At 53.8% G+C, this 25,227-nt stretch overlaps 11 protein-coding genes across 11 annotated transcripts; 5 read left to right on the top strand and 6 right to left on the bottom strand.

Annotated features, from left to right (window-relative positions):
* Window positions 1–224: 224 nt before the first annotated feature.
* B0H18DRAFT_887733 (armadillo-type protein) lies at window positions 225–688 on the bottom strand (the record flags this gene model as incomplete). Its single annotated transcript, XM_048041195.1, has 2 exons — window positions 225–480; window positions 531–688. Coding segments are annotated over 2 exons (414 nt in total), but the record flags the coding sequence as incomplete, so codon positions are not given.
* A 1,441-nt stretch (window positions 689–2,129) lies between these two features.
* B0H18DRAFT_1047674 (uncharacterized protein) lies at window positions 2,130–3,548 on the bottom strand. The gene is made up of 5 exons (XM_048030846.1): window positions 3,123–3,548; window positions 2,984–3,055; window positions 2,829–2,927; window positions 2,673–2,775; window positions 2,130–2,576 (listed from the first exon to the last, which is right to left on the bottom strand). The coding sequence occupies exons 1-5, from the start codon at window positions 3,267–3,269 to the stop codon at window positions 2,308–2,310; spliced, it is 690 nt and encodes a 229-aa protein (XP_047886201.1). The 5' UTR covers window positions 3,270–3,548; the 3' UTR covers window positions 2,130–2,307.
* A 294-nt stretch (window positions 3,549–3,842) lies between these two features.
* On the bottom strand, window positions 3,843–5,798 carry B0H18DRAFT_157769 (Smg-4/UPF3 family-domain-containing protein). The gene is made up of 6 exons (XM_048036897.1): window positions 5,456–5,798; window positions 5,285–5,394; window positions 5,138–5,233; window positions 5,009–5,089; window positions 4,040–4,948; window positions 3,843–3,986 (listed from the first exon to the last, which is right to left on the bottom strand). The coding sequence occupies exons 1-5, from the start codon at window positions 5,692–5,694 to the stop codon at window positions 4,050–4,052; spliced, it is 1,425 nt and encodes a 474-aa protein (XP_047886200.1). The 5' UTR covers window positions 5,695–5,798; the 3' UTR covers window positions 3,843–3,986; window positions 4,040–4,049.
* Window positions 5,799–5,873: 75 nt separating this feature from the next.
* Window positions 5,874–7,240, top strand: B0H18DRAFT_157766 (uncharacterized protein). The gene is made up of 6 exons (XM_048036896.1): window positions 5,874–6,254; window positions 6,310–6,378; window positions 6,439–6,528; window positions 6,580–6,816; window positions 6,867–7,011; window positions 7,069–7,240. Exons 1-6 carry the CDS (start codon window positions 6,012–6,014, stop codon window positions 7,107–7,109), a joined length of 825 nt encoding a protein of 274 aa, XP_047886199.1. The 5' UTR covers window positions 5,874–6,011; the 3' UTR covers window positions 7,110–7,240.
* A 1,077-nt stretch (window positions 7,241–8,317) lies between these two features.
* On the top strand, window positions 8,318–9,591 carry B0H18DRAFT_157720 (uncharacterized protein). Its single transcript, XM_048036895.1, has 6 exons — window positions 8,318–8,618; window positions 8,677–8,745; window positions 8,798–8,887; window positions 8,944–9,180; window positions 9,236–9,361; window positions 9,417–9,591. The coding sequence occupies exons 1-6, from the start codon at window positions 8,376–8,378 to the stop codon at window positions 9,435–9,437; spliced, it is 786 nt and encodes a 261-aa protein (XP_047886198.1). The 5' UTR covers window positions 8,318–8,375; the 3' UTR covers window positions 9,438–9,591.
* A 1,258-nt stretch (window positions 9,592–10,849) lies between these two features.
* Window positions 10,850–12,726, top strand: B0H18DRAFT_1047662 (uncharacterized protein). Its single transcript, XM_048030845.1, has 8 exons — window positions 10,850–10,900; window positions 10,974–11,113; window positions 11,178–11,367; window positions 11,431–11,493; window positions 11,558–11,674; window positions 11,738–12,061; window positions 12,121–12,394; window positions 12,453–12,726. The coding sequence occupies exons 2-8, from the start codon at window positions 11,013–11,015 to the stop codon at window positions 12,464–12,466; spliced, it is 1,083 nt and encodes a 360-aa protein (XP_047886197.1). The 5' UTR covers window positions 10,850–10,900; window positions 10,974–11,012; the 3' UTR covers window positions 12,467–12,726.
* A 956-nt stretch (window positions 12,727–13,682) lies between these two features.
* Window positions 13,683–13,965, bottom strand: B0H18DRAFT_1126007 (uncharacterized protein; the record flags this gene model as incomplete). Its single annotated transcript, XM_048035101.1, has 2 exons — window positions 13,683–13,867; window positions 13,917–13,965. The coding sequence occupies 2 exons, from the start codon at window positions 13,963–13,965 to the stop codon at window positions 13,683–13,685; spliced, it is 234 nt and encodes a 77-aa protein (XP_047886196.1).
* A 338-nt stretch (window positions 13,966–14,303) lies between these two features.
* On the top strand, window positions 14,304–15,799 carry B0H18DRAFT_157628 (uncharacterized protein). The gene is made up of 6 exons (XM_048036894.1): window positions 14,304–14,821; window positions 14,881–14,949; window positions 15,009–15,098; window positions 15,147–15,410; window positions 15,462–15,674; window positions 15,726–15,799. The coding sequence occupies exons 1-5, from the start codon at window positions 14,459–14,461 to the stop codon at window positions 15,636–15,638; spliced, it is 963 nt and encodes a 320-aa protein (XP_047886195.1). The 5' UTR covers window positions 14,304–14,458; the 3' UTR covers window positions 15,639–15,674; window positions 15,726–15,799.
* A 1,198-nt stretch (window positions 15,800–16,997) lies between these two features.
* On the top strand, window positions 16,998–19,178 carry B0H18DRAFT_1126005 (uncharacterized protein; the record flags this gene model as incomplete). The annotated part of the gene is made up of 5 exons (XM_048035100.1): window positions 16,998–17,324; window positions 17,825–17,893; window positions 17,959–18,003; window positions 18,070–18,282; window positions 18,936–19,178. The coding sequence occupies 5 exons, from the start codon at window positions 16,998–17,000 to the stop codon at window positions 19,176–19,178; spliced, it is 897 nt and encodes a 298-aa protein (XP_047886194.1).
* A 509-nt stretch (window positions 19,179–19,687) lies between these two features.
* B0H18DRAFT_1047642 (pyridoxal phosphate-dependent transferase) lies at window positions 19,688–22,092 on the bottom strand (the record flags this gene model as incomplete). The annotated part of the gene is made up of 11 exons (XM_048030844.1): window positions 21,724–22,092; window positions 21,552–21,667; window positions 21,431–21,499; window positions 21,291–21,379; window positions 21,091–21,210; window positions 20,782–21,034; window positions 20,652–20,714; window positions 20,463–20,602; window positions 20,296–20,407; window positions 20,125–20,243; window positions 19,688–20,070 (listed from the first exon to the last, which is right to left on the bottom strand). The coding sequence occupies exons 1-11, from the start codon at window positions 21,735–21,737 to the stop codon at window positions 19,690–19,692; spliced, it is 1,476 nt and encodes a 491-aa protein (XP_047886193.1). The 5' UTR covers window positions 21,738–22,092.
* Window positions 22,093–23,682: 1,590 nt separating this feature from the next.
* B0H18DRAFT_1047635 (uncharacterized protein) lies at window positions 23,683–24,947 on the bottom strand. Its single transcript, XM_048030843.1, has 4 exons — window positions 24,644–24,947; window positions 24,518–24,589; window positions 24,160–24,459; window positions 23,683–24,104 (listed from the first exon to the last, which is right to left on the bottom strand). The coding sequence occupies exons 1-4, from the start codon at window positions 24,869–24,871 to the stop codon at window positions 23,928–23,930; spliced, it is 777 nt and encodes a 258-aa protein (XP_047886192.1). The 5' UTR covers window positions 24,872–24,947; the 3' UTR covers window positions 23,683–23,927.
* Window positions 24,948–25,227: the final 280 nt, after the last annotated feature.

Here is a 25,227-nt window from a genome sequence, read left to right as displayed (position 1 = left end):
CGTCAAGATCTTGTGGACAACAGAGACATCATTAACCTGACCGCCCAGCATGTCGGTAAGGACGTGATCGCCCGGCGACGAGAAGAGGGCCTCGACGATCTGCGTAGACGCCTCGGGCTCGACCTTCTGGTTGACGATCCTGAGCGCGGTGAGCGCGGCGAGCTTGTGGGTGCGGCGGTGCGCAGGTACGAAAAGTGCGGCGTGAATCGCGGCGCGAGCAAGTTTCACCTCAACGGGAAGTTCGGCGTGCCCAGCAGCCACGTCAGAAGCAGCGCGCCGTTCGGGTTCGTCGCCAAAGGGATCAAGTTCAGGATGATCGCAGTAGTGATGCGGCGCTGCTGGCTGGCGGTGATGTTGCTGCTCTCGAGGCAGGCACGCATGCTACGAGCTCCGAAGCGGCCTTGAGCAATCTCCCAGAGTCGGCCGACCATCGCGTCGAACACGAAGTTGGTGGCGGGTGCGCCGAAGCGTAGGCAGCATCTACCCGGCTATTAGTATGCATCCCCATACACACGTACTCTCACACTTACTGCACGACGTAGTTACCGAACTGGTCCAACAAGAGCGGCGGGACGTAGGGCCTCAAGTTCTGCGTGACGAGAGCCACTTCGTCTAGAGTCTGCGCGCACTCGATGGTCTTGTGCGCAGCCCACGTGCCGTTCTTGTGGATTCCGATTATGGCGAGGCACGGAAGACGTACCAGTTGCGTCCGTGCCAATCCGGGTGCTCGTCCCACGCTTTACCAATGTTCTGCACGCGCTGCTCGCAGACCTTCGGGTTTGCAGTAAGCTGGTTGATGGGCATCTCCTGAATGTCCGTCGCAATGCCAATCAGCTGGTACAGGGTGGTCATGATCGGGTCAACTGGGTCACCCACCAATATCCTCAAAGACCGGAGGTTGTTAGCAGCCTGGTCTTAGTATCCCGGTGGGAGGGGAGACTGGGAGCGAGACGTGGAACACGAACTTGCACTGGAGTGAGGCGTGCGGACGGGAATATGCATCATGCAGGATAGTCGTCGGTTCGCTAGAGTTGGCGCACTCCAATCCCGCGCGCTCTTGCTTGCGCGGACTGACCACCTCGGGTGGAGGCGTCGGACTGGTGACGGAACCCAGCGCAGGACTGGAGGCGCCAGTACTCGAGGACGCGACATCGATCACGGACCGACCCAGGGGAAGAGTCGAATGGTGCCGCAGAGAGGCGGGGCTTGTGGAAGATGCGGACGCCGTGAGAAGCCTGGGCGACGGTGGCCCGAAGATCAGTGAGTGCTGTGTCGCAGGATCTTTATCGAGACACGCACGTTGCCGACTGTAGTTATCACATTCTGTATGCCTGCTGGGGCCGGCACTAGGAGCGAAGGCAGCGAGGCGGAGAAGTCCAACGAAGACATACCTGTGGTGGATGAGCCTTCATGCTCCTTTCTTTTGCTTGACCTATGCCCTTCCCTCTCCTCTCCCTTCCTCTCCTCCTCCTTCGCCTCCCTTTGCGCTCCCGGCTCCGCGTTCTCGTGGTTCTGTGGCTTGGTGCTGGACTTCACGCGCCTCGTGCGAGAGTCGAGTGAAGGGCTCCCGGGTGGAGCTTCTGAACCAGGCGAGGAAGGAGGAGCGGTCTTGTCCACATGCAGGGTCGTCGGATGCTCCTAGTGCAGTCGGGCGATTGGTGTAGCTGCCTGAATCGCGGTGAGAGACGAGGTGGTGGCGGTCGAGAGCACTGAGCAGCGCTCGGAGCGCCCATCGTCGACGCGGGCTCGTGACGCATAACACCCTCGGTGTCGTAGCGCATCGTCGGCGCTGCTGAGCGTGTCGTTCGGCGCGAGAACAATATATTGAGCGAGTGTTATACAATGGTGGGCACCAAAAACTTTTTAGATATGGTGGCAGTGCAAAACTTTTAGATGGAGCAAGTGGCGAAACTTTTAGATGGAGCGATTGGCGAAACCTTTTGATTTAGTGAGTGGCGAAAGTTTGAGATGGAGCGAGTTGCGAAACTTTTAGATTGAGCGAGTTGCGCAACAATTTAGATGGAGCGAGTTGCAAAATTTTTGGATGGAGTGAGGTCGCGAAACTTTTTGATACGGTGAGTTACAAACTTTTTGATATGGGATAATAAAGCGTCAAATGGTACACCATACGATCCGAGGTGCATGGTCGCCAGACTTGGTAAGGGTGAGCTTCCCTGTGTCCGGATCATAATACTTGTAAGGTAGCAGTAGCAAACACCTTTTCTGGGATGAAGACCAGGCACTGTCGGTAGGAAGGCATGTCCAGTGCAGACCGGGGATGCTGTCGCGGCTGTTAGATATCATCAATCACTTCATGAGCCGCGTATGCCGTACGAATGTTCCTTGAGTATCTGTAGGATTGAAACGATCGGTCGTACCATTCACGCAAAATGGAAATGACTCAAACAGAACAAGGATGGTACGCACATCTCGCAGATATTTGGATGACGCAGATGCATCGCAGTGCCGGGCATCAAGGGTGATAAGACCCGCACTGTCAAGGGTACCAAGGCTTGCGCCGTGAAGTCCCCCGCATCGAAGAAACCGTTCGGGATCAAATGGCCCGTCATCGAGATCTTGCGTTGGGGCCGCAGTTCAATTAAAGTTCACGGTGTAGACGGTGTAGGCAGTCAGAAACAGTTCACGGTAGCGCATACTGGGAATCAGCTCACCACTATCTGAGTCACTCGCATAACTTAACACTGAACCATGGTCACTCATGCCCAAGATAGATACCTCACTCGCTTCGGCACTTGGAGCACGTATTATGTCAGACTGCGGTGAACAAGTGGTCAGTAGTATGTGCACGAAGGGAGCGATATACTCACAGGATTTGCATCTAAAGTACTGTTCAAATCCTCCCTCACCTCCTTGTCTTGCTTCGCAAGGTCAGCGAGCTGTCTGTTCAAGGAGTCCACTAAGTGTCTCTGACCCGAAACATGTGTGACTGATAGCGCATAACATGGTAGATACACTGACTCACATGCTCAAGCCTTTCCAACATTATCTGGTGCAATGCATTGTCTAGCTCCTGTTTCAATGCTTGGTAGCTAGGCTGTCCGTCGAAGCCATGTTAGCGATCCTGACTTGAAGTCCAGCTACATAGCCGCACGCGGACTCACAGATCCTACTGCTATCAAGTCCGGTTCTGAGTCCTCCTTCTTTACTACAGTCGCTTGGAGAGTCTGGCGTGTGTCATCAAGTTCATGCCGAAGTCTCGCGTTCTCCCCTTCAAGTTCAACGTTCCTGTCCTTCAAGTTGCGACACATTGCTTTTGTCTCAGCATATATGGTGTTCAGAGTATTGATTCTATGACCGTTAGCATGTATCCTAGCAGGGTATATCTTGGAAGACACGAGTTGTCATACCTAGCTCGTAGCGTCGTGAGCTCGTTTGTCAGGGCGCGGACATTTGCCAGCACAGGATTGCGGTCACTAGCACCGTGACTAGTCGACATCCCCGTCAATCCGAGAATCCACCAATAGCAAAGCCGTCGAGGTCCGAGGGGAACGTGTTCGGCGGGTCCTAATTTCTGGGATGGGATTGCGTACTGAGTGTACATCATGATAGCAGTCTACGGGCAGCAGCTCAACAACGAGATCCCGATTGGATCTCACCTCGGAGAGTGCGAATCCGGGACAGTCACACTCATGTTCGTGTAGTCTTCGTTTTCGACAATAGCGCGTAGGGGTGCAGGCGGCATAAGGCAATACGATATTATCTGACACATAGTAGGAGTACTATCCCTCCATGGGCACTTCGTGAAGTGCCACCCTGTGGCGAACCTGGACAAGAAGCCCTACTGTACGAACGTGACCATAATAGCTCATCTTGAGCGGCAGCTTGAACACGAGACTAAGCTTCGTGCTAGAGTCCGCCGCGCTAGAGCCTAAGAGGCAGCCCACTGATGTTCCCGACCAGACGTCTCAGCCCTTCCATATCCGGCTCCAAGAGCGACGGGGTGAACGGATGAACATGTCGTACAACTGGAGAATAGTCAGCGTCCCGAATTGCATTCCCGCCTCCACATTGAACTGACCTGGATTTCCTCAAGGAGCCCCTCCCCGAGGACCACCGCGACCTCTCCCTCTCCCGCGTCTACCGCCCCTACCACCAACCCCAGGCGTTTCTTCCTGAATAACACCATCCGTAGCAGGAGTAGCACCTCCAACCGCTCCATCCCGAGTCAAAATCTTCGGCGTCGGAGTCGTCACATCTCTCTGCAGGATAGTAGGCGGCGCAGCCGGCTGGCCAGCACGCTTCTCCTTCGTCTTGGGTGCGGCCTCGCCGGGGGCGGACGGTGTATCAGCTGTACCCTTGTCCTTGTCCTTGTCTTGCGCTTGGCCACGCCGCGGAGGACGTCCACTGACGCCGGCACCGCTGAGCGCGGCCTCGAACTGGCGCGAGCCGAGCCCGAGGACGGGGCGCCGCCGACTGGGACCCGACTGAGCAACTGCCGCTGCGTCTCCGGACGTCGATGTAGACGCATCCGCACCAGGCTGAGAAGGCAACGCGGCAGGGGAAGGCGTCGCAGCTGCGCCAGGCGCGGGAGCGGGAGAGTGCTTTGGCTGGCGTTCCCGCGGTAGGCGAGGAGCCTTTGCAGACTGACCGGGCTGCGCTGGTTTCGCCTGCCCTTGGGTGGTCGGGGTGGGAGCGGGAGTCTTCGCCCCGGGAGCAGATGACGACGCTGCAGGCTGCTGGGCTGCCTTCGCCGCGGCCTTCTTCGCCTTCTTACCGAGCGGTTGTTCAGCTGGCGCAGGCTTCGCGGCGCCACCTGCTGCGGACTTCTTCTCGTCTTTCTTCTTTGCTGAGGCGGCGACGGAGGCGTCCTTGTAGTGCGCATGGTTGCGGAGGATGGCCTCCTTGTCCTTCTGAGCGGACTTCTCCGCTTTAAGGGCTTCGAGCAGGGGCGTGGTGGTCGGTTGCGGAGGTGGCTGCGATGCTGCAACTGCGTGCGGAGCGAGGTCATTCGTACATTAGGCGACAAAGGAAAGATGTGGCGACGCACTCAGAGTCTCGATCGTCTCTCCGTCAACTGGCTTCGCGCCTCCCTCTTGCAACGACTTCAGGAACGATATGTAATCCTCGTCTGCGAACTGATGAGCGTCGCTTTGTGAGAACTATTGCCCGCACGCACCTTTCTCGATCGTACCCGTTCTGCCATCTACTTTCTTCTTCTCGGAGGGGATCTTCTGGTATGGCGAGAACTCGACCACGGCGATAGACTCGTTCCCTGGCGCGACAGATGTGAGCCCATACGCACGCCGCATGGGACAGGGCGCACCTGCTTTGTCCCGGAAGAGATGGCCATCATAGTCCCTGCTGAATACAGCTAGCTGATCTTCGTTTCTGAATGCGATGTAGGCACGAGACGGGATGTTCTCCTTGTTCACTCTAATAGACAATCGACGTCCTGCCTTCGCGCGCGACACAGGATAGTGTAGAGCGTGCTTACCGCTTCCTGAACTTGCCCTGATAGTAAGCCTTCCATTGAACGGTCTCATCGGTGACCCATTGTTGCACGCTTTGCCAAAAGATATCCTCTGGCAGATTTGGAGGCAGACGGCGCACTACGGTCTTCAGTCGCTCTGTCTGCGGCTTGTTCGCACTCTTCTGCCGTTTCTCCTTCTCTTTCGCTTTCCCCTTCGAGTTTGGGCTAAGAGACAGCTTCGGCAACTCCGCAGGGATAGACATACAAGTCAATGGCAAAATAGTATGCGTGAATTGAACGGATGTCAAGGGAGGGTGGACTTGGGGAAGGTCAAGGGAAGGTCAAGGTCACCTACCAAAGCTTTACGCCACAAGTGGCGCAGTTTGCCGTTCTACTTTTGGGAATTTGATGCCGTCTGATAAGTATATCTCACGTTGAGTACGTACTGTACCGTCTGTACTTCAACGTTTCAACCCTTCTTCCCACCGAGCATATACGACCTACGCCTCACATTCATTGAGCGTGTTGTAGCCCAGTCTTTCGTCACAGCCTGCTGCTTCACCGAAGTTCAAGTTGACGCATGCCTCGGTCTAACAGTATACACGATAACGCAGCGGCGGGATCCGATGACGACTCGGAGTCGGAAATCATGGACGAAGTCGTGCGGGCTATGAGCAGTGAGCTCAGAAGGGCGCGAGGGCAGCTAGATCGAGTGCACGTCGAGAAGGACGACCTACAGCGAGAGCTAGATGACGTCCGCCTTCAACTGCGCGCCGCCAAAGAAGGACGGGAACATAAGGGAAAGCGGGGTATCAGTAATGCTGTGAGCTCGAGGGTACCGGTTCGATCTCATTAACTGATGCTCCTACGCTTTTTAGCAGTATGACCAAGCACGACGGGAGGTTGATCGACTGAAACGAGAAAAAGATGAGGAAAACGCTCAACACGTAACCCCTCGAGCTCCAAGTTGAATCGTGACGTATCGTAACACGCTCATGTTTGTGCAGGCTAAATCAATGGAAGAAGTCGTGTCAAAGCTCGCGAAGCAGAAAGACAAGTACCAGGATGCGAAGGCTGCACTCAGGGAGACCCAGAGCGTGAGTTCGCCTTGCCTTCCTCCCATTGTATGAACCTGATCGCTTCCTTAGGTCCTAGCTAAACTTCAAGATGCAGCGGCGAGTGCGGTTGCAGAGCTTTCCGGGACCCACGTTGAGCTGCCTCGAAAACGCAAACGTGAGGAGGACCCTGAGGAAGGTGCAGGTTTCGCCGAGTCCCGTTCCAACCAGCAACCTGTGGCACCTGAGACGGCGGGTAGTAATTTCAATGTCACAAGATCTTGGAAGGGCCAAACGACTCCACAGAGTGGAAGTAGTCCCCCGAAGAGTGTGAGTGACGCTATGCTCGACGATACCATATGATCTCACAGGTTCCAAAGAAGACTTCAAACGCACGCAAGTCGAACCTCCGAGAGTTCTTGGGAATTGTTGACGGCGAGAAATTTGTTACCCCTTCCATGAGTCATTGTGCTCGCCACCGTGGGCAAGGCTGGGACAAATTGATGGCCGTACGTCGAATTGCGAGTGAAGTGGCTAGATAGCTAATCATGTGCATGTTTGTTCTTACAAGGCGATAGCTAGGTGGGACGCATGAAGCTCTGAGCACCGTAATGGTGTATTGACGTCATGCCAGAGTCAAGTGTAAAACAATGTATTGCGCACAGGACAGCATCATCTGGTCTCCTGGCTCAGCTATGCGATGCTTGCACTTTCGTCCAGCCCATCGGTACACCTTCGAAACCCGAGCTCATGATTCATGCCTCCACGACTCATCGACCCTATACCCGGGTGAAGTACGGGAGCTCTTCTGGTCGGACAACAAGAACCACGTCTACTGCGGGACTTTCAGGTGCGCCAGTGTCGCGGAGGTACCAATCCGGGAATTATTTGAGCTTCGTATAACCACACGGGTAAGGAAAGCGAGAATTTGCAACGTCTCTCGTTGTTGCTGACGGCATTGCCAGCACTCGTTGCTCAAACGCTTGGTCAACAAACTGCCGACACGCGGTGTCTTTGTTCCAGCTCACAACGGCCCCACTAAGGCGGACTTCCTCCGAGACCTGTATCTCGATGGAACCCTGCTCGTACGGTGTCACAGTCTGGAATACGTCGGCCGAAACGAGCAAGTCAGCGAAGTGTTTGCACAGTTTGGAAGCGAACACTCGTCGTCCGTCGACGCAGCAGGCGCGAAGAGTCAAAAGAAGAAGAAGCAGAGGCAGAAGTAGAAGTAGAAGCAATAATAACGGGGGCGATCGTAACGGTAATCTTGATGCACGTTCTCCATGTTTTGAAAGCTCTGACTTCGTTCCACTTCGCAGCTGTGGTGCGTCAGCACTATCATGCAAGGTGTTGTGAGCTACAACGTTGGCGTAACTCTGGTTCATCTCTATGTGTTTTGATGCTGTCGATTTCGTGATATCCATATATTACTGCTCACTTCACTGTACGACGAGTCTTGAATTTCATGATACAGCGTTGCACGGACTTCTCAACGAAAATCACACATTCGCTCCTCCTCCTTTCTTGATCTGCTCATCATGCATCAGAGGCGAATCTAGAATGGTCAGCACTTGCCAGTGTTCGCTGCACGCTGTAGTACTATAGCGATCACGGGGTTTATGCTGCTGACTTTTGTGAATATAAAGCCGCTTGGGTCGAATACGTTCTGTACATAGTAGGTCTGTATCAGTATGTTCGCGGAAGACAAGCGAGGGCCACTTGTGCCCAGGCATTACTACATTTAGGAATTTGATGCCGCCTAGTACGTCTGGAAGATGCACGCCCGATCCTATATGTTTCGGCCCTTCAACATTCCTTGACATTGTCGCCTCGACGTTCAATTTTCTCTGACTTCTCCCTTGCAACCCATGACAAGTTGAAGTCGCTGTATGTCGCGGGCCAACAGTACTCACGACAATGCTGCTGCAGGAGCCGAGGAGCCGGGAATCATGACAGAGGTAATTCGGGCTATGAGCAGTGAGCTCAGAAGGGCTCGTACGGAGCAGGATCGACTACATGCCGAGAACGAGCGACTGCAGCAAGAGCTCGACGGCGCGTGTCTAACGCTGCGAGCGCTCAGGGAAGGTGAAGACGAGAAGTCACCGACGGTGGATCATACTCGCTATTCGAAGGTGAGAATGTGTTTCGCCCGGCCTAGGACCTGTTGTCTCACTCATTCGTGGTGTCAAGCTATACGAAGAGGCACGTCAAGAGATTGACAGGCTCACTCAAGAGAGAGATGGGGAAAGATCCCATCATGTAAGAAGCGTAGTATGCACTGGCTCTCGTTGATCGTGACGTCTTTCCCCAGGAAGTAGCTATGGAGGAAATACAAGGGAAGCATCTTAAGCTTAAAGACAAGTACAAGGCAGCGAAAGCTTCACTAGCAGAGCACAAGACGGTGAGTTGTCTCAACTTCTGCACACACTACATGATCATGACCGTGACGTACCTCAGGAATTGAGCCGAATTCGGAATGCAACTGCGAATGCATTTGCAGAGTTGTCGGAAGTCAGAGCGCCATCGTCTCGAAAACGAAAAGAAAGGACAGAGGACGACCACACCCCGATCATTACGCAGGAGGCGAAGGCAAAACGTAGGCAAACCTTAGAGTCTCAACCCGATCTGCCGGCTTCTGAGGCTGGTCCCGCGGTGCATACTCAGGCACTCACTATCCAAGATACACACGCAAACGTAAGAGCCGTATCATTCATGATTTCATACGGCCCATGATACGATCTATCTATAGCTCAGTAAAGATACACTGGACGTCCGAAGCTTCCTCGATGTGAATCAGGGTGAGATATTGAAAGAGCCATCCTTACGACATTGCCAATGGCTCTCTGGGCACGAGAAGTGGACAGACTTCAAGGCCGTACGTTCCAACCTTTATTGTCAATCCGCACCATCATTGACGCGAGCATCTACAGAAGCTGGCTTCAGCACGGTGAGCGTCAATCTCACTACTGTTCGCCCGCGCCCATTGAACAATGATTTGCCCTAGCCTCGACCTCCAGACGATCTATTGTCCGCCCGAGAGCATCATCTGGTCTCCGCGGTCAACCATGCGTTGTTTATTTATCCACCCTTACATTGCTACGTCTCAGAGACCAGAAGCTACCGGCCGTTTGACTACAAAGCATTCTTGGGATCAGGTCAAACTCGAGACGTATGTTTGCTTCAAAAGCTTGAAGATGGAGATGCCACCGGCTGCTACTGTGGCACCTTTAGATGCGTAGGCGCGTCGAATCTGTCTTTTCATGATGTATGCCAGCTTGGACTATCCGGCCAGGTAACTACGAGTGTGATCTCGGAACTATACCTAGCTGACATCATATCCAGAACGTTTTGCTCTCTTTTTTGGTTCGCACAGTTATCGTGTTGGGAACCTTCGTCCCGCCCGAAAGCGGTGCATCCAAATCACAAGTCCTCAGACAACTGCTCCGTGATGGAAGCCTGCTTCTACGCTGCCACAAGCTGGAATTCATAGGACGGAACGATGAGCTCAGCAGATTGTTCATCGAATGTGGAGGTAGCAAATCGGGGCAGATGTAAATCATTGCTGCTGAAGAGGGAGAGAATAGGAAGAGGCGAAGGCAGGACTCGGCGTGAACTTTGAGCAAGGCGAGCAGCAGCATATGCACATTCCGTGATACTTTCTGATGGGATTTACTCCGCAGCGTCGGTCGCTGGCAACATGAACTTCGTGGCTTCCCATGTCGCCTGTTATCCTGTCACGCCGCCCTCCGCACCTCAGTTCCATTATACTCTTCACAGGATTGTCCCGTTTTTTTTTGGCTCAGATGCAGTGTCTAATTATGAATACGACTGCTATCGTTAAGAGGCCCCGGTTCTGCGTCATGACATCATGTCGAGTTCTGTCTGTTGCGAAAGTTTGCTTCCGATATCATGTGCATCGCCGGTCCCGGTCGGTCAATAGCTTGTGGCCATTTCGCTACAGTGATTTGGAGTACATGTTCAATACTAGCTCAGTTGGGTACCCATGAAGTTCGGCCATAACGATCGGAACTGAGGCCACTGGCAAGTCACGGCGACGACATGGTAGTACTGGCATGATGGACCACGACAGTGAATTGCTCTAATATTCTGTATTTTCGCGGCAACATCATGATAGTACGTACTAGCAGGCTCCTATCTTCTGGAATGCATCGTGACTACTGGTGTACTGTATTTACACTCGATGCAACAACGGGAAAGCAATGCATGCATTACATATGTGTCTGAACTTTGAAGCGGCTCAGACCAGCACACATCGCGACGTACTACGTACTGGACAGGATCGGGAGCTGTAGCAGAAGCCCAGCTTGTGGCGGAGTCTCAGTACTGTCTCAGTCCGAGTCTCCACCGACTCGTCCGTGCCATCCACCTGTCTGCTACCACCACGACCTCTAGGGTAAGTCGCAACTCAGGCTGTCGCTTCAGATACCATTGCGATCATTATATATTGTCTGAATCCCTTCAAATAGTGCTCGACCGCATTTTGTAGATTTGAGCTGGCTGCTGCTATGTCTCGTAGACTCGGAGGTCCTAGCCGCCACTGCGACGTGAACTCGTTGCTCACAAACACACAAGCTCTAGTGGACGAACTAGCAACTCTGAGAGCAAGGTATGATAAATACATCGTCTGTAGGACTGTCTCAGAACGCGAGACCGTTTGCTGTTGAATCTAGGAATACCTTTCTCGAGACTAGACATGACATCATACAAGCACTGGGTGCCACATTGCAAGAAAGTAACACTGAACTTGAAGAGGAGGTCGCGAGACTTCAGCAAGAACTGGATGCCACACGGCGGACTCTTCAAGCCTCGACTGCGGTTAAGAAACGGGAAGAGAAGAGTGCTTGGGTAACCGGTTCATCCGTAAGTCATTGTGGCTATCGGTCGCTCAGGTTGAAATCAATACTGAAGGACTTGACGAATAAGACTTACAAAGAAATCGAAGAGGAATTGAAGGATGCGACGTATCGAGAGACAGATGACAGTTCTGTGAGCCTTGTCGTCGTACTCACATGTTACTGGATGATGCTGATCAGCTCCGATGTGGTATTAGCCGTTTGACAACTTGGATGACTTCGATATGAAACTGTTTCTCAACAGTGGATTACTGCGTGATCGCCTAGCCGCAAACGAGACATCATGGCCACCCAGCAGCTTTGATTCGTACAATGTCAGTCCTTGTCTTTGTCAAGACAGTCACGTACATATTGACCTAGCTATTTGTGACTGATAGATCCTGATGAAACTTTCGTACGGAATCTGGCTTGCGCGCAACATCGTATCTGCTGATTTCTGTAACAGCAATGATCCAGCTTGGATCAGTGCTTCGTATTTCGACCAACAACCCAGCATCTGCTGCCCTTCGGTTGACAAATGCTTACATTTGGAGTACGTTGACAGCGACGGCATCAATGATCAGCCTTCTATTGTGTGTGGCAATATCAGCGACGTATACCTTGTCAAAGATGATGGCACATGGGTTTATTGTGGTGTCCACCAGTGTGTAGGTGTATCATACCTGCGCTACAGGGATCTCTGGTTCCTCCAGCAGCAATGGGTGAGCGTCATCTCAGGAGTCTTCAAGTTGATCATACCTCATTGGCATGTGTTGCACAGCCCCATTTCGTTGCGAACATAATGCCGGACATTACCAGTGCATTGCCCGACCGTGACTCTCAAAACCCCGAGCACTTAGAGGAAATCGTATTGACTGACAGCGAACGGTGTGTTGTTGCCTGCTGCGGGCTGGTCAAAATCGGATATAATGTCAACGTTGAGCGTGCTTTGCGTGCACGTAGCCAAGAATCTGGTGCTAATGCACTCAAGCGCGAGACGGCTGCGAAGAAAAGCAGAAGCCGCAAGAAGCAAAAACGATCCTCCACGCACCACAGTATGTGCCCGGTATCGGTGGCTTGCCAGTGGTTACTTAGCTTACGCATGGTCTACAGAGGGGCGAACTTGATGCACCAGAGCGCACGCAACGGCCCATACAAAATGCTGTCTTTTCTGCTTCATTCACTTCGTACACCCACTCTCGCCTTCATCCCCGCAATGCTATCTTCATGCTTTGTTCACTGTCTGTTTCGTGCACTTACTCTATGACTTTTGCTATCGAGCTGTTGAATCACGTCGTACCACACTGTATACTTATCGCCGCGTACCTGTGATGTACCTACTGCACCAAAACTACATCGCTATCGCCCCTACATGCCCATTGATACTGGCGTACACAACGAACGCGAGTGACTGGGCTCGTTCATCTAGCCTGAATCGCACCCGGACCTGACGAGCACCTCTCTACGAGCTGTGTAGTGTGCCATCAGATGCCGCGCTTGCACTCCTATTCGGCCATGGCATCCTCGCACGCCACGAGCCTGGGAGGTTACTCAGAGACCTCCGCACGAAGGACGACCAAGCGTGCCTGGATGTATCGACAACCATATAGACAATCACGCGCCGTAACACGACTCACTGGATTACATGTATACATGGCTTGCCCATCGCGGACAGAGTTAAGCCTCCAACTGAGAAGCTCCGCAGCTCACGCCGGTGTCACCGATCTTCTCAACCCACTCCTCCGCCGCAGCCCGCGCTTGTACCACCGCTCATGCCCGTTCAACACGCTCCCTCCCCGTCTGCTCCGCGCCGACCGCGCGCTGCATGCAGAACGTCCCGTTCAATGCGTCTGCGTCAGGAAGATCTCGCCACGCGGCGCTGAGGTCGTTCAGCGGGTTGAGTTCCAGCGACGCGGTCCGTGACGACGCATGAGACGGTCAGCGCGAGAGACGGTTTAGTCACGGACACGGAGGAAGGGGAGGTCTTGACGGGGGAGGCGAAGTACTGGTTCAAGCTGATGTACTATAGGAGGTCAGAATCCAAGTCAGAATCCGAGAGGAACGGAGAGAACGAGAGGCGGAGGACTGACCCGTCGAAAGTAAGCTTGGAAACCTTTCGCGCCGTAACCCTGCAAGACGAATCACACCCTCAGCGAGCCAAGGCGGGGCCCGCGGTGCCAATTGCGATGGCAAATGACCTGCCTGCTCGACATTAATGATGGTTGAACTCGTTTGAAATGTGCTTATGCAATACCTGCCTCGCTGTGCTTGGTGCGTAGAACTCGAGTGCGAAGTCAAGCACGTCCATGCTTCAGACCCAGCACCGAAGTTCACGATGCCCCACTATCGCTGCGCATAAGCGGAGTACAGCGCGGCAAGCAGCATATATGCGCCTAACTTGTGAAGATCGGTCGCTGCGTATCTGTTGCCATCCTTCAAGCGCGACGCGTTGCGGTACTCGAGACGCGGGAGAGTTACGCCTGCCCATGCAGCATCGACGTGTAACCAGACGTCGGGGTAGTCCTTCACTGCGTCCGTGTAAACGACCGAACATCCCAGCAAACGAGCCACACTCACAGACGTCGCTGATATCGTCCAGACGATCCGTCGCGGCAGACGAGGTCATCCTAACCATACCGACTACAATAGAGCCTCAGAACAGCCAAAACGTGTAAGCAAGGCCGACTCACTCGAGAAATACGGACGCTTCCCCCGCGCGACGTCCTCCAGCGCCGCGCGGAGCGTCTCACCCTGCAGCGCGTATTTATCCTCGGGTTTGATATGCAGACGTTATCACCATTTCCCCGACCTTCGTGTCCTAGGACGGCGCGAGTGTTGGGAGCACAGCGACGAGTGTGGAACTGAGGTCGTCTAATAAAGAAGGTGAGTCTGCAGGTGTGGACGGATGCAGATCGCGATCGGTAGATCACGACGGACTCGGAAGATGCCGCCAACCGTCGGTCAGTCACAGTGTCACTGTCAGTCTGACAGTGTACATACATACTTGCATCCTGGTCTTGTCGTCGAGCCCAAATCTAGGCTATTCCCCAAACAACGTTCGGGTTACGTTCTGTTCGCGTCTATCCCTAGCAGAGTCGCGAGCCAGGGATTGCCAGGCAATGTCTGACAAGCAGGACGACTCCGACTCTGATGCCCTGTCGAACGAAATTGTCCGGGCGTTAGGAAAGGAACTGAAACGACTGAGGGCTACTCATCGCGATTCGGAAGCCAGGATCCGTGACTTGGAAGCTCAGTACGGCGACCTCGACGCCAGATACAGTGACCTTGTGGCTCGCAGCAGTAATCTGGATGCCAGACATAACGCTGTTTTGGCGAGGAACACTGATCTCGAGGGAAGAAACACCGAGCTGGAAGGAGAGAATGCGCGATTCCAGAAAGAACTCGGTGACACACGCAGAGCATTAATAGCTACGAAGGTAAAGGAAGAGGATTCGGAACCATGCATTCTGGCAGCAGGATCGGTCAGAGCATTGCACTGTCAACCGCGTCGCTAAGTACTGACACGGGGTCCATGTATCAGCCTTACGAGCAGGCAAAGAGGGCCCTAGACGAGTCAATGCGTCAGAGGAAGGAGGAAAGGCGGGAACATGTGAGTAAAGGATGCGTGCGCTCTGAGACGGTTCAACGATGACCGTCATTGTGAACCAGGGTCACATTGTGAAGAGCCTCCAGGATAAATTTGCAGAGTCAGATCGGAGGTGTGCAGAGCTGGCCAGGGAACTAGTGCAGGCAAAACGAGTAAATTCGTCTCATGTCCCCCGCCCACAAGTGCTGATTAGTTGACAGGATCTGACTTTGGCTCGGCAGCATGTCGCGGACACGGATTCGGTTGCGCAATCTTCGAGCGACGATGAGGGAGCGCCGCCAGTGAAGGCTCGCCCCCCACGCTACAAGGCAATCGTCGAAAAGCGTATGAATGATGCAGAGAAAACGCTTTCTGACTCGGACGTCGAAGGGTCTGACGAGGGGTCCGACGAAGAGTCTGATAGAGAATCCGACGAAAGATCCGACGCAGCACCGGAGGAGAGTGATGATGACGAAAGCTTCACCGTCTGTCCATTTTCTCGTCTCCACATCTGAGACTGATGTCTCGCTCAACAGCAATTACAAGACGTGGACGGTTTCAACCTATCTCATTTCCTTGGCAACGAAGCAGTCAATGCGTTCGGAGTACGAGAATCTCAAGTAAGAGTGGAACTCCCTGTTAAATTTAAGAGACAAAGAGCGCTGAGAGCTCTCCGCAAGGTTGATCTCCATGTTCTTAGTACCTGCGCATGATACTTATGCATGCACGCAGGTGCTCCCTCAGCCAGGGTTCGTCTTGAACTTGGTCAACTTCAACTGTAAGCTGATACTGCCTGACAGGATCGTGGATCATAGCTTGATATGCTTCAGTCCCGAAATCATCTGCTCGAATGAGACGACCAGATGTCTTCTTATATTGCCCTCTCAACTCCATGATGTAAACTCCGGAGCTACCACGGACATCATGTACGACGACCGGATCCAGGAAGATCAAGTGTGCGACCTCTTCCAGATAACTGGATACTCATTGTTCTATCGCGGCACATTTCGATGCACAGGACAGTCGACCGTGTCTTACAGACACTTGAAAGGCTTCATCAAGGGTCGGGTTGGTGAAATGATAGTGTCCGTACTGCGATTTCTGACCTCGATACAGTCCAGCGTCCTCAATACCATTGCTCAAAGAACAGCGCGTAGCAGTCGGGTCAGCACGCTCGCGGTAATACAAGATATGTACAAGAACGGACGGCTCTGGATTGCTTGCTACAAACTGGAGAAGGTCGGCGAGAACCACCAAATTGTGAATACCATAGAGGCATACGAACAAAATGTTCAAGGAAAAACACGCAAACGTCCGTCGCGGCATCAAGACGACGGAAGCAGGAAGAAACGCAAACTTGCTTGAAGTCCAAGGTATGTTCGACATGACTTACTACCTTCGCACGACTCATCTCCGACGCTTGGCCAGAACCCACAATTGATCACTTCGCTCTGTGTATCATATGCCCACATCTATCGCTGCTTCGCTTTGTTGTGTCTTAGCTATCGTCGCTACGCGTTCTCATCCGGTCATATTTCATTCGGTACATAATGCGGTACTCGTTGCACAGAATCTGTCTATTCTCATCCACTACGTCCTCAGGCTATGCACCTAGTCTACATTACATAGTACCGGCAACTGTATTGACATTGTTGCCGAGCATGTCGGTTGTCATGGACGGAACGGAGATCCCGATCACTTCGCGGTGCACGTAGATCTCGTAGTAGTACTGCGGGCTGAGAAGAGCGAACGAGTACCATTTGCGGGTGAGAGAGTAGATTGCGAGTATAGAAGGTAGGAGAGAACGGAGGGCCAGTGTGGTCAGTCGAGGCGAGCGACGAGGAGGGGCAAAGAGGGACGTGCGGGTGGCTGGAAGATGAGCGGGATGTCCAAGAGCTGAACTTGATCGCGTAGACTCCCATAACCGGTCCAATCACGACCGTGCTGAGTCGTCGAATCTAGCGCAACAACTTGAACCTGCACGTTAGCTGACCCCCGAGAAACTCATCTCTCTGTCTTTCATTCACCTCACTCCGAAAACTCTGCTGTATTTGTTTGCCTCAGTGAGACGGATGTCGAACAACCAGGACAATGGCAACTCCGACCTGATGCTACTCTCGAACGAGGTCGTCCGAGTGTTGGCAAGCGAGTCGAAAAGGTTAAGGGACAAGGTAGCCATTCTGGAAGCTGAAAACGAGTCACTCAAAACCAAGACCCGTGATGCAGAGGATAGAGGCGATGGCCTAGCAGTAAAGTATGATGAATTGAAGGCATCAAGCAACAAGACCGAAGGGGAGATCATCCGCCTTCAAAAGCAGCTACTAGACACGGTGGAAAGTCTGCGGCTTACCACTGAAAAACTGGTGGAGAAGAAACAGATGGTTTTGCTGGCTGAATCGGTGTGTTCTGACTCCTGCATGTTGTGTAGTACTATTGCTTGTAGCTGAGATCAATGCGAAAGTCGTACAGCACAGTTAAGCAAGAACTTCAAGTTAACGAGGCGTCGCATCAGGTAACGATCGAAAGACTGGAACAGGTGAGTGAAACTCGAACGAAGTCATTCGCACGTTAACGAGCGAGTTGCAGAGGCTGGGACGCAAAATCGCCGAAACCGAAGCTGAAAACCAAGACTTGATCACTCGAACGCATCACGCTGAGGCTCGGAGCTCCGACCTCGAGGCTAAACATGGTGATATAAGGATGCGCTACAATGCGGTGCAGGCAAGGATAGCCCACTTCGAGGGGGCGAATTCTCGCCTTCAGCGAAAGCTTAACGATATACGGGAAAGTCTACGGGTTAGGCAAGCAAGACATGAGGTTGTGTCTGTTCTCCGCGATGATCGTACAAGGTATGATTGTCCTCATGAAACTTGTAGCTGACCCGTCTATAATGCGGAAGCGTTCCTACAGAGTCAAGGACGAACTTGATGAAGCTTCGCACCAGCTATTGACCGAACGGCTTGAGCATGTGAGCCGGCGGTATGCCTCCATTTGTGATGTTACGCTTCTAACAGGATGTATGGTTCTACGCAGAGCTACAAACTGCAATCCTTGAATGCGCAGCTCGCGGGATTGAAGGTGAAGCATGGACAGATAAAATCTCTTCATGCCCATCATTTGGAATCCTGATCAGCCCATCTTCAGTCCGAGTACCGAGAGCCCATCATTCCGGACGGGTCCGCCACCAAGGAGCTTGGCCCTGTCTCTGACCCGGGCCCCAGTTCTTTGGGAGTGAATCGGAACAATGATGCTGGTGCAGCCGTTGTTCCCACTGGTGCATCTACCGTTCCCGCTAGCGCATCCGTTGTTCCCGCTGGTGCATCTGTCGTTCCCAATGGCAGCCGGAGGCGAGCTACCGTAAGTCTCGTTTCAATTGTCTCTCGCCGAACCGCGATAACCGGCCACTCACCAGCAGCCTGCCAATAAGCACGCATTTGATCCGAAACGATTTCTTGAAAGGGAAGTGCTACGTGACGACCAAGACACACTGCTAGAAGATCTGACCGAAAGCACGAATACTATCTTCACCGGTGTCAGTCCTCATTTTTGCCCAGTGACCCGAGAATTGTACTGAAGTTTCACTCTCGCGCGCATAGCCGTTTTCGAAACATAAAATCCCGTATGTCATACAATACGCATCCTCGATTCACTTCGCTGACATCGGAGAAAGTGATTTCATCGACCATGATCCGTTGCACTTTGACAAGGCATCCAGCATCTGGTGTCCTTCTGTTGACAAATGCTTGTATTTCTTTCCCCGTCAGCTGTATAATGCCCTCCTCAAAAGAGTCGACTCCGGGGCCGTTGAGACTTTCCGAGTCGGCGATGTCCGCGAATCATTTCTCAGCTTAGATGATGGCATGTGGAGTTATTGTGGTGCCTACAGATGTGTGGGCGTGTCGTGCATGTACTATGGAGAATTCTGTGGTTTACTCCTGGAGACATCGGTGAGCGTGACTGATTTATCAGTCTTGATCATCCCTCGTTAGCAAGTACTAACTTGGAAGCAGCCCGATGTCGTCGTGGGCATGATGTCGGGGACCTCCATCTACCGTGACCCTGACCATCCAGTTGCTAAACACTTTCGAGAGCGTGTACTCCGTGAGGAGGAATTCTTCGTTGGCTGCTGTGGACTAGAGAGGGTCGATTACGATGTCCGCATTGAGCGAGCGTTAGTAGCGCGTAGCCAGAAGTCCGCACTCAAGCGCAAGTCGGGTGAAAAGCACAGTCAAAGCCAGAAGAAGCGAAAATAATCTTCCATACATACATAAAGGCATGTGCTCTAGATATGTGGCTTGGTGGATAGCTAACGCAAACTCTACAGAGGCTTGCCCTCTTTACATGCAGCGGTCGTCCGACCACTAGCATTGTTCCATAGCCCATACAGAATACTGTCGTCTGCTTTATCTTGGCTGTCCACTATCTCGCCTCCTCGTCCAACACCATCTTCATACTTTGTTCGCTGTCTGTTTTGTGCATTCATGCTATCGATTTTGCTGTCGAGCTGCTGTATCCCATCCAATGTACCATAGATCGCCGGTCAGCGCGTACATGTGATGTAGTACAAATGCTACATTGCTATGGCACCATCATGCGCATTGGTTCTGGCGTACACAAAGGACGCGAGTGACCCCAATCCCATCGCCGACAAAGTCGAGTTTTCGACTGGGATGTACAGCACGGGCCGTTCGTTCATAAAGCCCCGCAGTCCGCTGCGACAACGTACAGAAAAGACCATGTAATCAAGTACTGACTCGAATAGCCTCAGCCTACCTGCTTCTCACCACCGACGTTACCGATCTTCCCAGCCCACTCCTCCACCGCAACACCCGCCTCCTCCTGGATCAGCGCCCACGCCCGGTCAATATGCTCCCTCCTCGTGCGCTCCGCGCCAACCGCGAGCCGCACGCAGAACGTCCCGTTCAGCTGTGCCTGCGTCAGGAAGATCTCGCCGCGCGCGCTCACCCGCGCGTAGAACGCGCGGTTCAGGTCGTTCAGCGCGTCCGCGCCGAGCGGCGGGGTGAGGCCGCGCGCGCCGGGGTCTGCGACGCGGAAGACGGTCAGCGCGAAGGACGGCTTGGTCACGAGCGCGAAGGAGGGCGAGGTCTCCACGAGCGAGGCGAAGTACCCGTTGAGGTCGATGCACTGCGGAGGTCAGCATTCGCGCGGGGCGGAGAGGAGCGGAGGCGGAGGACGCACCCGTCGGATGTACGCTTGGAAGCCCTTCACGCCGTAGCTCCGGAGGACGAACCAGACCTTGAGCGACCGGAAGCGCCGCCCGAGCCCGAGGTGCCAGTTGCGGTAGTCGATGACCGCGCCTGCTGGGCATTGAGCACTGTCAAACGCGTTTGAGAGGCGCTTGGGACGTACCGGCCTCGCTCTGCTTGGTGCGCAGGAACTCGGGCGTCACGTCGAGCGCGTCCGTGAGGTCTTTTCGGCTCCTGACCCAGAGAAGGGCTGCGTCGAAGTTGACCAGGCCCCACTATCGCTGCGCGTAAGCAGTGCAGAAGGCAACAGGGCAGCATATATGCGCCCACCTTGTGTAGATTCGTGCCTACGGACGTCGCGTACGTGTTGATATCCTTCAAACGCGAGACGTCGCGATACTCGGGACATGCGAGAGTCACGCCAGCCCAGGCGGCATCGACGTGGAACCAGACGTCGGGGTAGTCCTTCACTGTGCCCGCGTGAACGACCGACCATCCCAGCAAACGAGCCACACTCACGGACTTCGCCGATCTCGTCCAGACGATCGATCGCGCCCGACGAGGTCGTCCCGACCGTGCCGACTACCACGCACCCTCAGAACAGCCCGCACGCGTACTAGTAAGCAAGGCCGACTCACTCAGGAAGAACGGACGCTTCCCCGCGCGACGTCCTCCTCGAGCGCCGCGCGGAGCGTCTCGCCCCGCAGCGCGTACTCGTCCTCCGGCTTGACGTCCAGGACGCGGCACTGCAGCCCGAGGACGAGGCTCGCCTTCACGCCGAGCGAGTGTGTCTGGCTCGTCACGTACAAGACGAGGTCCTCGAGCTTTGTGTCCGGGTGTCGGCGCGTGTATTGGGAGCGCGCCGCGACGGTCACGACGAGCGCGGAGTCAGATGAGGTCGTCTGAATGAATGGTCGGTGAGTAAAGGTGACGGTGGACGCATGGGTCCAGGCCTTACCTGGATCACGCCACCGCCGGTGCCGGAACTGTTGAGGAAGTGGTCCGCGAGCCCGAAGAGTCTCGCGCACCAGTCCATCATGGCCATCTCGAGTTCGGTGCATGCGGGGCTGCTCGTCCACTATCACCGACCGTTTGAGAACTTCGAGCGCGAGGTGTGCCGCAAATGTGGACGTACGTTGAACCCAGGATTCGCCGTACTGGTCGAGTACAGGTCGCCGAGCATCCCTCGAATGTACATGCCGTCGGGAAGTACGCGTAGAAATTCGGGTGTTGCCAGAACGTCAGACCTAGGCGTCTGCATTGAAAAGGACGTCAAGACGAGAGCGCGACATGCATACCTGGAAGTATGAGCTTCTGATAGTCGTCTGCGATGATGTTCCAATCCTCGCCATCTTCTGGTGGTGAATCTACGCGAACGCAATAGGTGGATTGGCCCCGCGAGACAGAAGTCGTACTCACCCGGAAGCTGCTTGAGAAGATAGCCCGGCTGGACAGGGGGCACCACTGGGCGGTCCTGGAGCGAATAGTAGAAGTCGCAGATCCTGTCGATCGCTTGGTAGCCAGCTTTGCGGAACCTAGTGGAGACACGGCTCAGTACGATATGAAGCGATCTGATCAAGTGTGCACGCACGCTTCGATGTCCATGTCTCACTCCCAGTAGATGCAAAGTGTCAAGAGAGGCAACGTACGGCCAACCCGGATGCCCTGGTCCTCTTGTACGACGATGTCCCCACCAATCCCCGAAGATGACTACTGCCGGAGTGCCCTCGGGTCCAAGATGATAAGTCGAGCGATCCTACGCAGTGTTTCGGGCACGCATGTGGACGGGCGACTCTGAGTGATCTCACGATTCGGACTTGCGGTATTGCCGGGAAAGGGCTGGCAACTTGGCTCAGAAACCCTCAAGGGACTCGTCAGTACAGACATTAGAGACAGTGGGATGCTCCGGGTGTCGCGACGAAGCCAGTCGTCCGCGTCAAGTCGTGTCAGTAGAGAGTTTTGGCAGCAACTGTGAAAGTTCACGCCACCACCAGACCACAGCTCCGACACCACCGATCTCTGTCAGATCTGCGGTGGGCGTGACACGGGCGTTACCGGCCAGCCCGCCCTCCCGAGCGTCGTCCGTGAGCGAATTGCCATGAATAGTAGGAGTGTCACGGCCCGTCACTCGGCGTCACACTCTCGACCAGCCCCACGGAGCCCCACCACCACCAGACCTCAGCTCCACCTCCACCGTTCAATTCAACTTCAACAGTTGTTTCCAAAACTCTCTAGTGGGAGCAAGTGCTTCAGTACTTCAGTACTTGTTCAGTACGGCCAGGCAGGCGTGGCCAGCGCTACGGTACTTACGTAATCATGCTTAGTTATGTCGACTGTCTGCCGCATTATGTCTCTCGCCCCGTAGACTCGACGATTGTCGCACGGAGACTGCTGCGTGTCCATTGAATCTGGTGAGTAAACGTTTAAACCTCCACGCGATCGTTAGCATAGTGCACGCCGGCGGTGCCTCGTACCAGCCTGTAGGACTTCGACTGACCCAGATGTCATAAGTAGGCTGAGTGAACCAGCGGAAGTAGCGCTTTGCGCCTTCCTGTACGTTGCATCTATGGACGTGGATTGGGTGCCGGCGGGAGGGTAGTGGCCTCGGAGGTGAGTTAGATATTTCGGGGCTCTAGCGAACCATTAACTCATCTGGAATGGAATACGAAGCAGGTGGCCGGCGAGCGTCGTCATGTCGCCGTAAAATCTGCATACAACTATGAAGCTCGCGCACACATGCGTGTTCTGATAGCCTCTGACGCTCTGCTTTTCTGTTCTTAGAGCTGTGTGCTGTACGACCTCGGCCGAGCTATGACAGACCCGACGTGACGGCTGCAGGTGAGGATGAGCACGCAAGCGCAATTGAAGTATTCGTTGTAGAAGACGCACTAGGAAGGAAATCATACGGCAACAACACGGTAGGTGTGTGCCTCCTCGACTGTGGCATCGGACCAACTTGCCTATCCTGTCAGGTCGTCTCATAGGTTTCGAACCTTGATCGTCTGCGATCGAAACCACCCCATCTAGACGCGGCCGCATCTCACGCGGTGTTTGCCGTTTGAACTTGTAGTCGTTAACCCCCTCTGCGCTACCGTCGGATTCGCGCGTATGAGAGGCAGCGAAGCTCCCATGAAGCAACCCGATTCCGTCTGCGACTGTCATCGGTGAGCGATGTATTTTGGTCACTGATGGACATCCTTGCTGAGCACTTATGATCATAGGACTCGATGGACCGGTGGATTGTTAATAGGCCAAGTCAGCAGTCTGCGTCGAGTTAGGGGAAACTTACACGCGCCACGGCCGCACAGGACACACTCGCATCTTCCTCCCTGGACACTGTGAGCCCTGACAGAGGACGCGCGAGTGCACATAAAGCCTCGCGGATACGATCCTCCACTCATCCGTATCCCCTTGATACTGTAGAGATCCATGTGGTTGTGAGAAATGTTATGCGTCTTGTCAGCCATCACCCAGTTGCTCGCCTGTATGCGACTCTACGCTGTCTGACGCAGCCTTGGTGAGGCATCGAGACAGTGCTTTGCATCGACTCGGAGTAATACGTTCATAGAGTCAAATCCATCGCTGCACTGATCAATCGCCCTCATTGACCTCGATGGGACAGTACACAACATGATTGGATACCATAGCACGATAGCGACGACATAGCGCTGAGAGATACGCGGCAGTAGGCTAGACAGTGTTGCATGATGACATTGCACGGATGAGCGCGCCCTCTGTAGACTTTCAAAATGAGAACCCAACGGGCCATTTATCATCAGCACTACCTTTGTGTGCTCAGGATTGCTTCAGCTTCTTCCGACTTTCGGTGTGCTCGTCAGCTAGCGAGCGTTTGCGCTGTCGTATGATAGGATTGCATCTTTTTTCGATGCCGGAGGAAGACGGTTCGTTACGTAGTTCATTCTGGCGATTCAAGTTCATTTGTTCCTGAATCGTGCGCAGTGTCAAGATGGACTATCACACGACTAGTTATCGCAATGCGGTGAGACTTGAGCAAATCAGTACTCACAGAGTATGCCCTGCTGTGAATCCGGGCCGAGCTGGTACCACGGTTCTGGTTCACCTTTGCGGAACTCACAAGACTAGAGATGGGCTCGGAGTCGGAGGAAGAATTAGCAGCCTGCGTGCTCTCGTCGCTTAGAGTGGCGCATTTCGTGAGCTTGGTCCGATGAATACTGGGCAGTGCGCTCGCGGCGGGGAAAGATCTAGACGTTGAAGCGCCTACAGCCGAAAGCTGCTTTGCCGTCGCCAGGCTGTGCTTCGCCTTTACGTTTTCGAGTTGTGCACTCAGAGCATCTATTGCAGACTCCTACGAAAGTTATTCGTGTATCATTGAAGACACGTCAATAACACATGGAGCTACTCACATGCTCAAGCCTGTCAACTGTTCTCTGGTGCAAGACATCGTTCAGCTCCTCTTTGATTTCCATGTAAGACTTCTGCGTCAAGTCATTTAATGTGTACTTCACCGAGCGACTGACGCACAGACTCACGGATACCCCGGCTGCCCGAGCACTCTGCGCTGCATCCTCTATCTTCACTGCAGTCACTTGAAAGGTTTGACGCGTGACGTCCAGTTCTCGCTGAAGTCTTGCGTTCTCCCCTTCGAGCACATCATTCCTTTCCTTCGCTTTGCGGTAGCTACTCTGAAGATTAGCGTAACTAGACTCAGCAAAATATAGTTTAGCATTCTGAACAGGCTCATAGACATTCAGATACATACCTCGTCTTTAGCATTGCCAATTCATTTACTACAGCTTGCACATTCGCCACCACTGAGTCCGCGCCGCGACTTGCACCATCAGTCGACATGCTAACTTCCAAGCGACTCAAGCTACGGGAAGCGATAGACTGGGTCAGAAAGTGTCCAGCGCGAGACAACTGGTAGTTGAGGTTCAAGTTCCTTCGACGTGTGCCACGGTGCGTGAAATCGGTACTACAAGTCATGGGATCTATTTGCGTTCCCGCCACCGTTCGCCACAGCAGCTGACGTAATACGCCTACTGCGTTGTTGAAGATGCATCATGATCTTCGGGGCAGGAACTTGATGGAATAAGGTGCCGGGTGGGAGGGTAGT

This window comes from Fomitopsis serialis (genome assembly GCF_022376445.1).
Source record: "Fomitopsis serialis strain Sig1Antser10 chromosome Unknown B0H18scaffold_177, whole genome shotgun sequence".
In the NCBI taxonomy this organism is placed as follows: Eukaryota; Fungi; Basidiomycota; class Agaricomycetes; order Polyporales; family Fomitopsidaceae; genus Fomitopsis; species Fomitopsis serialis.
This window is presented reverse-complemented; position numbering and strand designations above follow the sequence as displayed.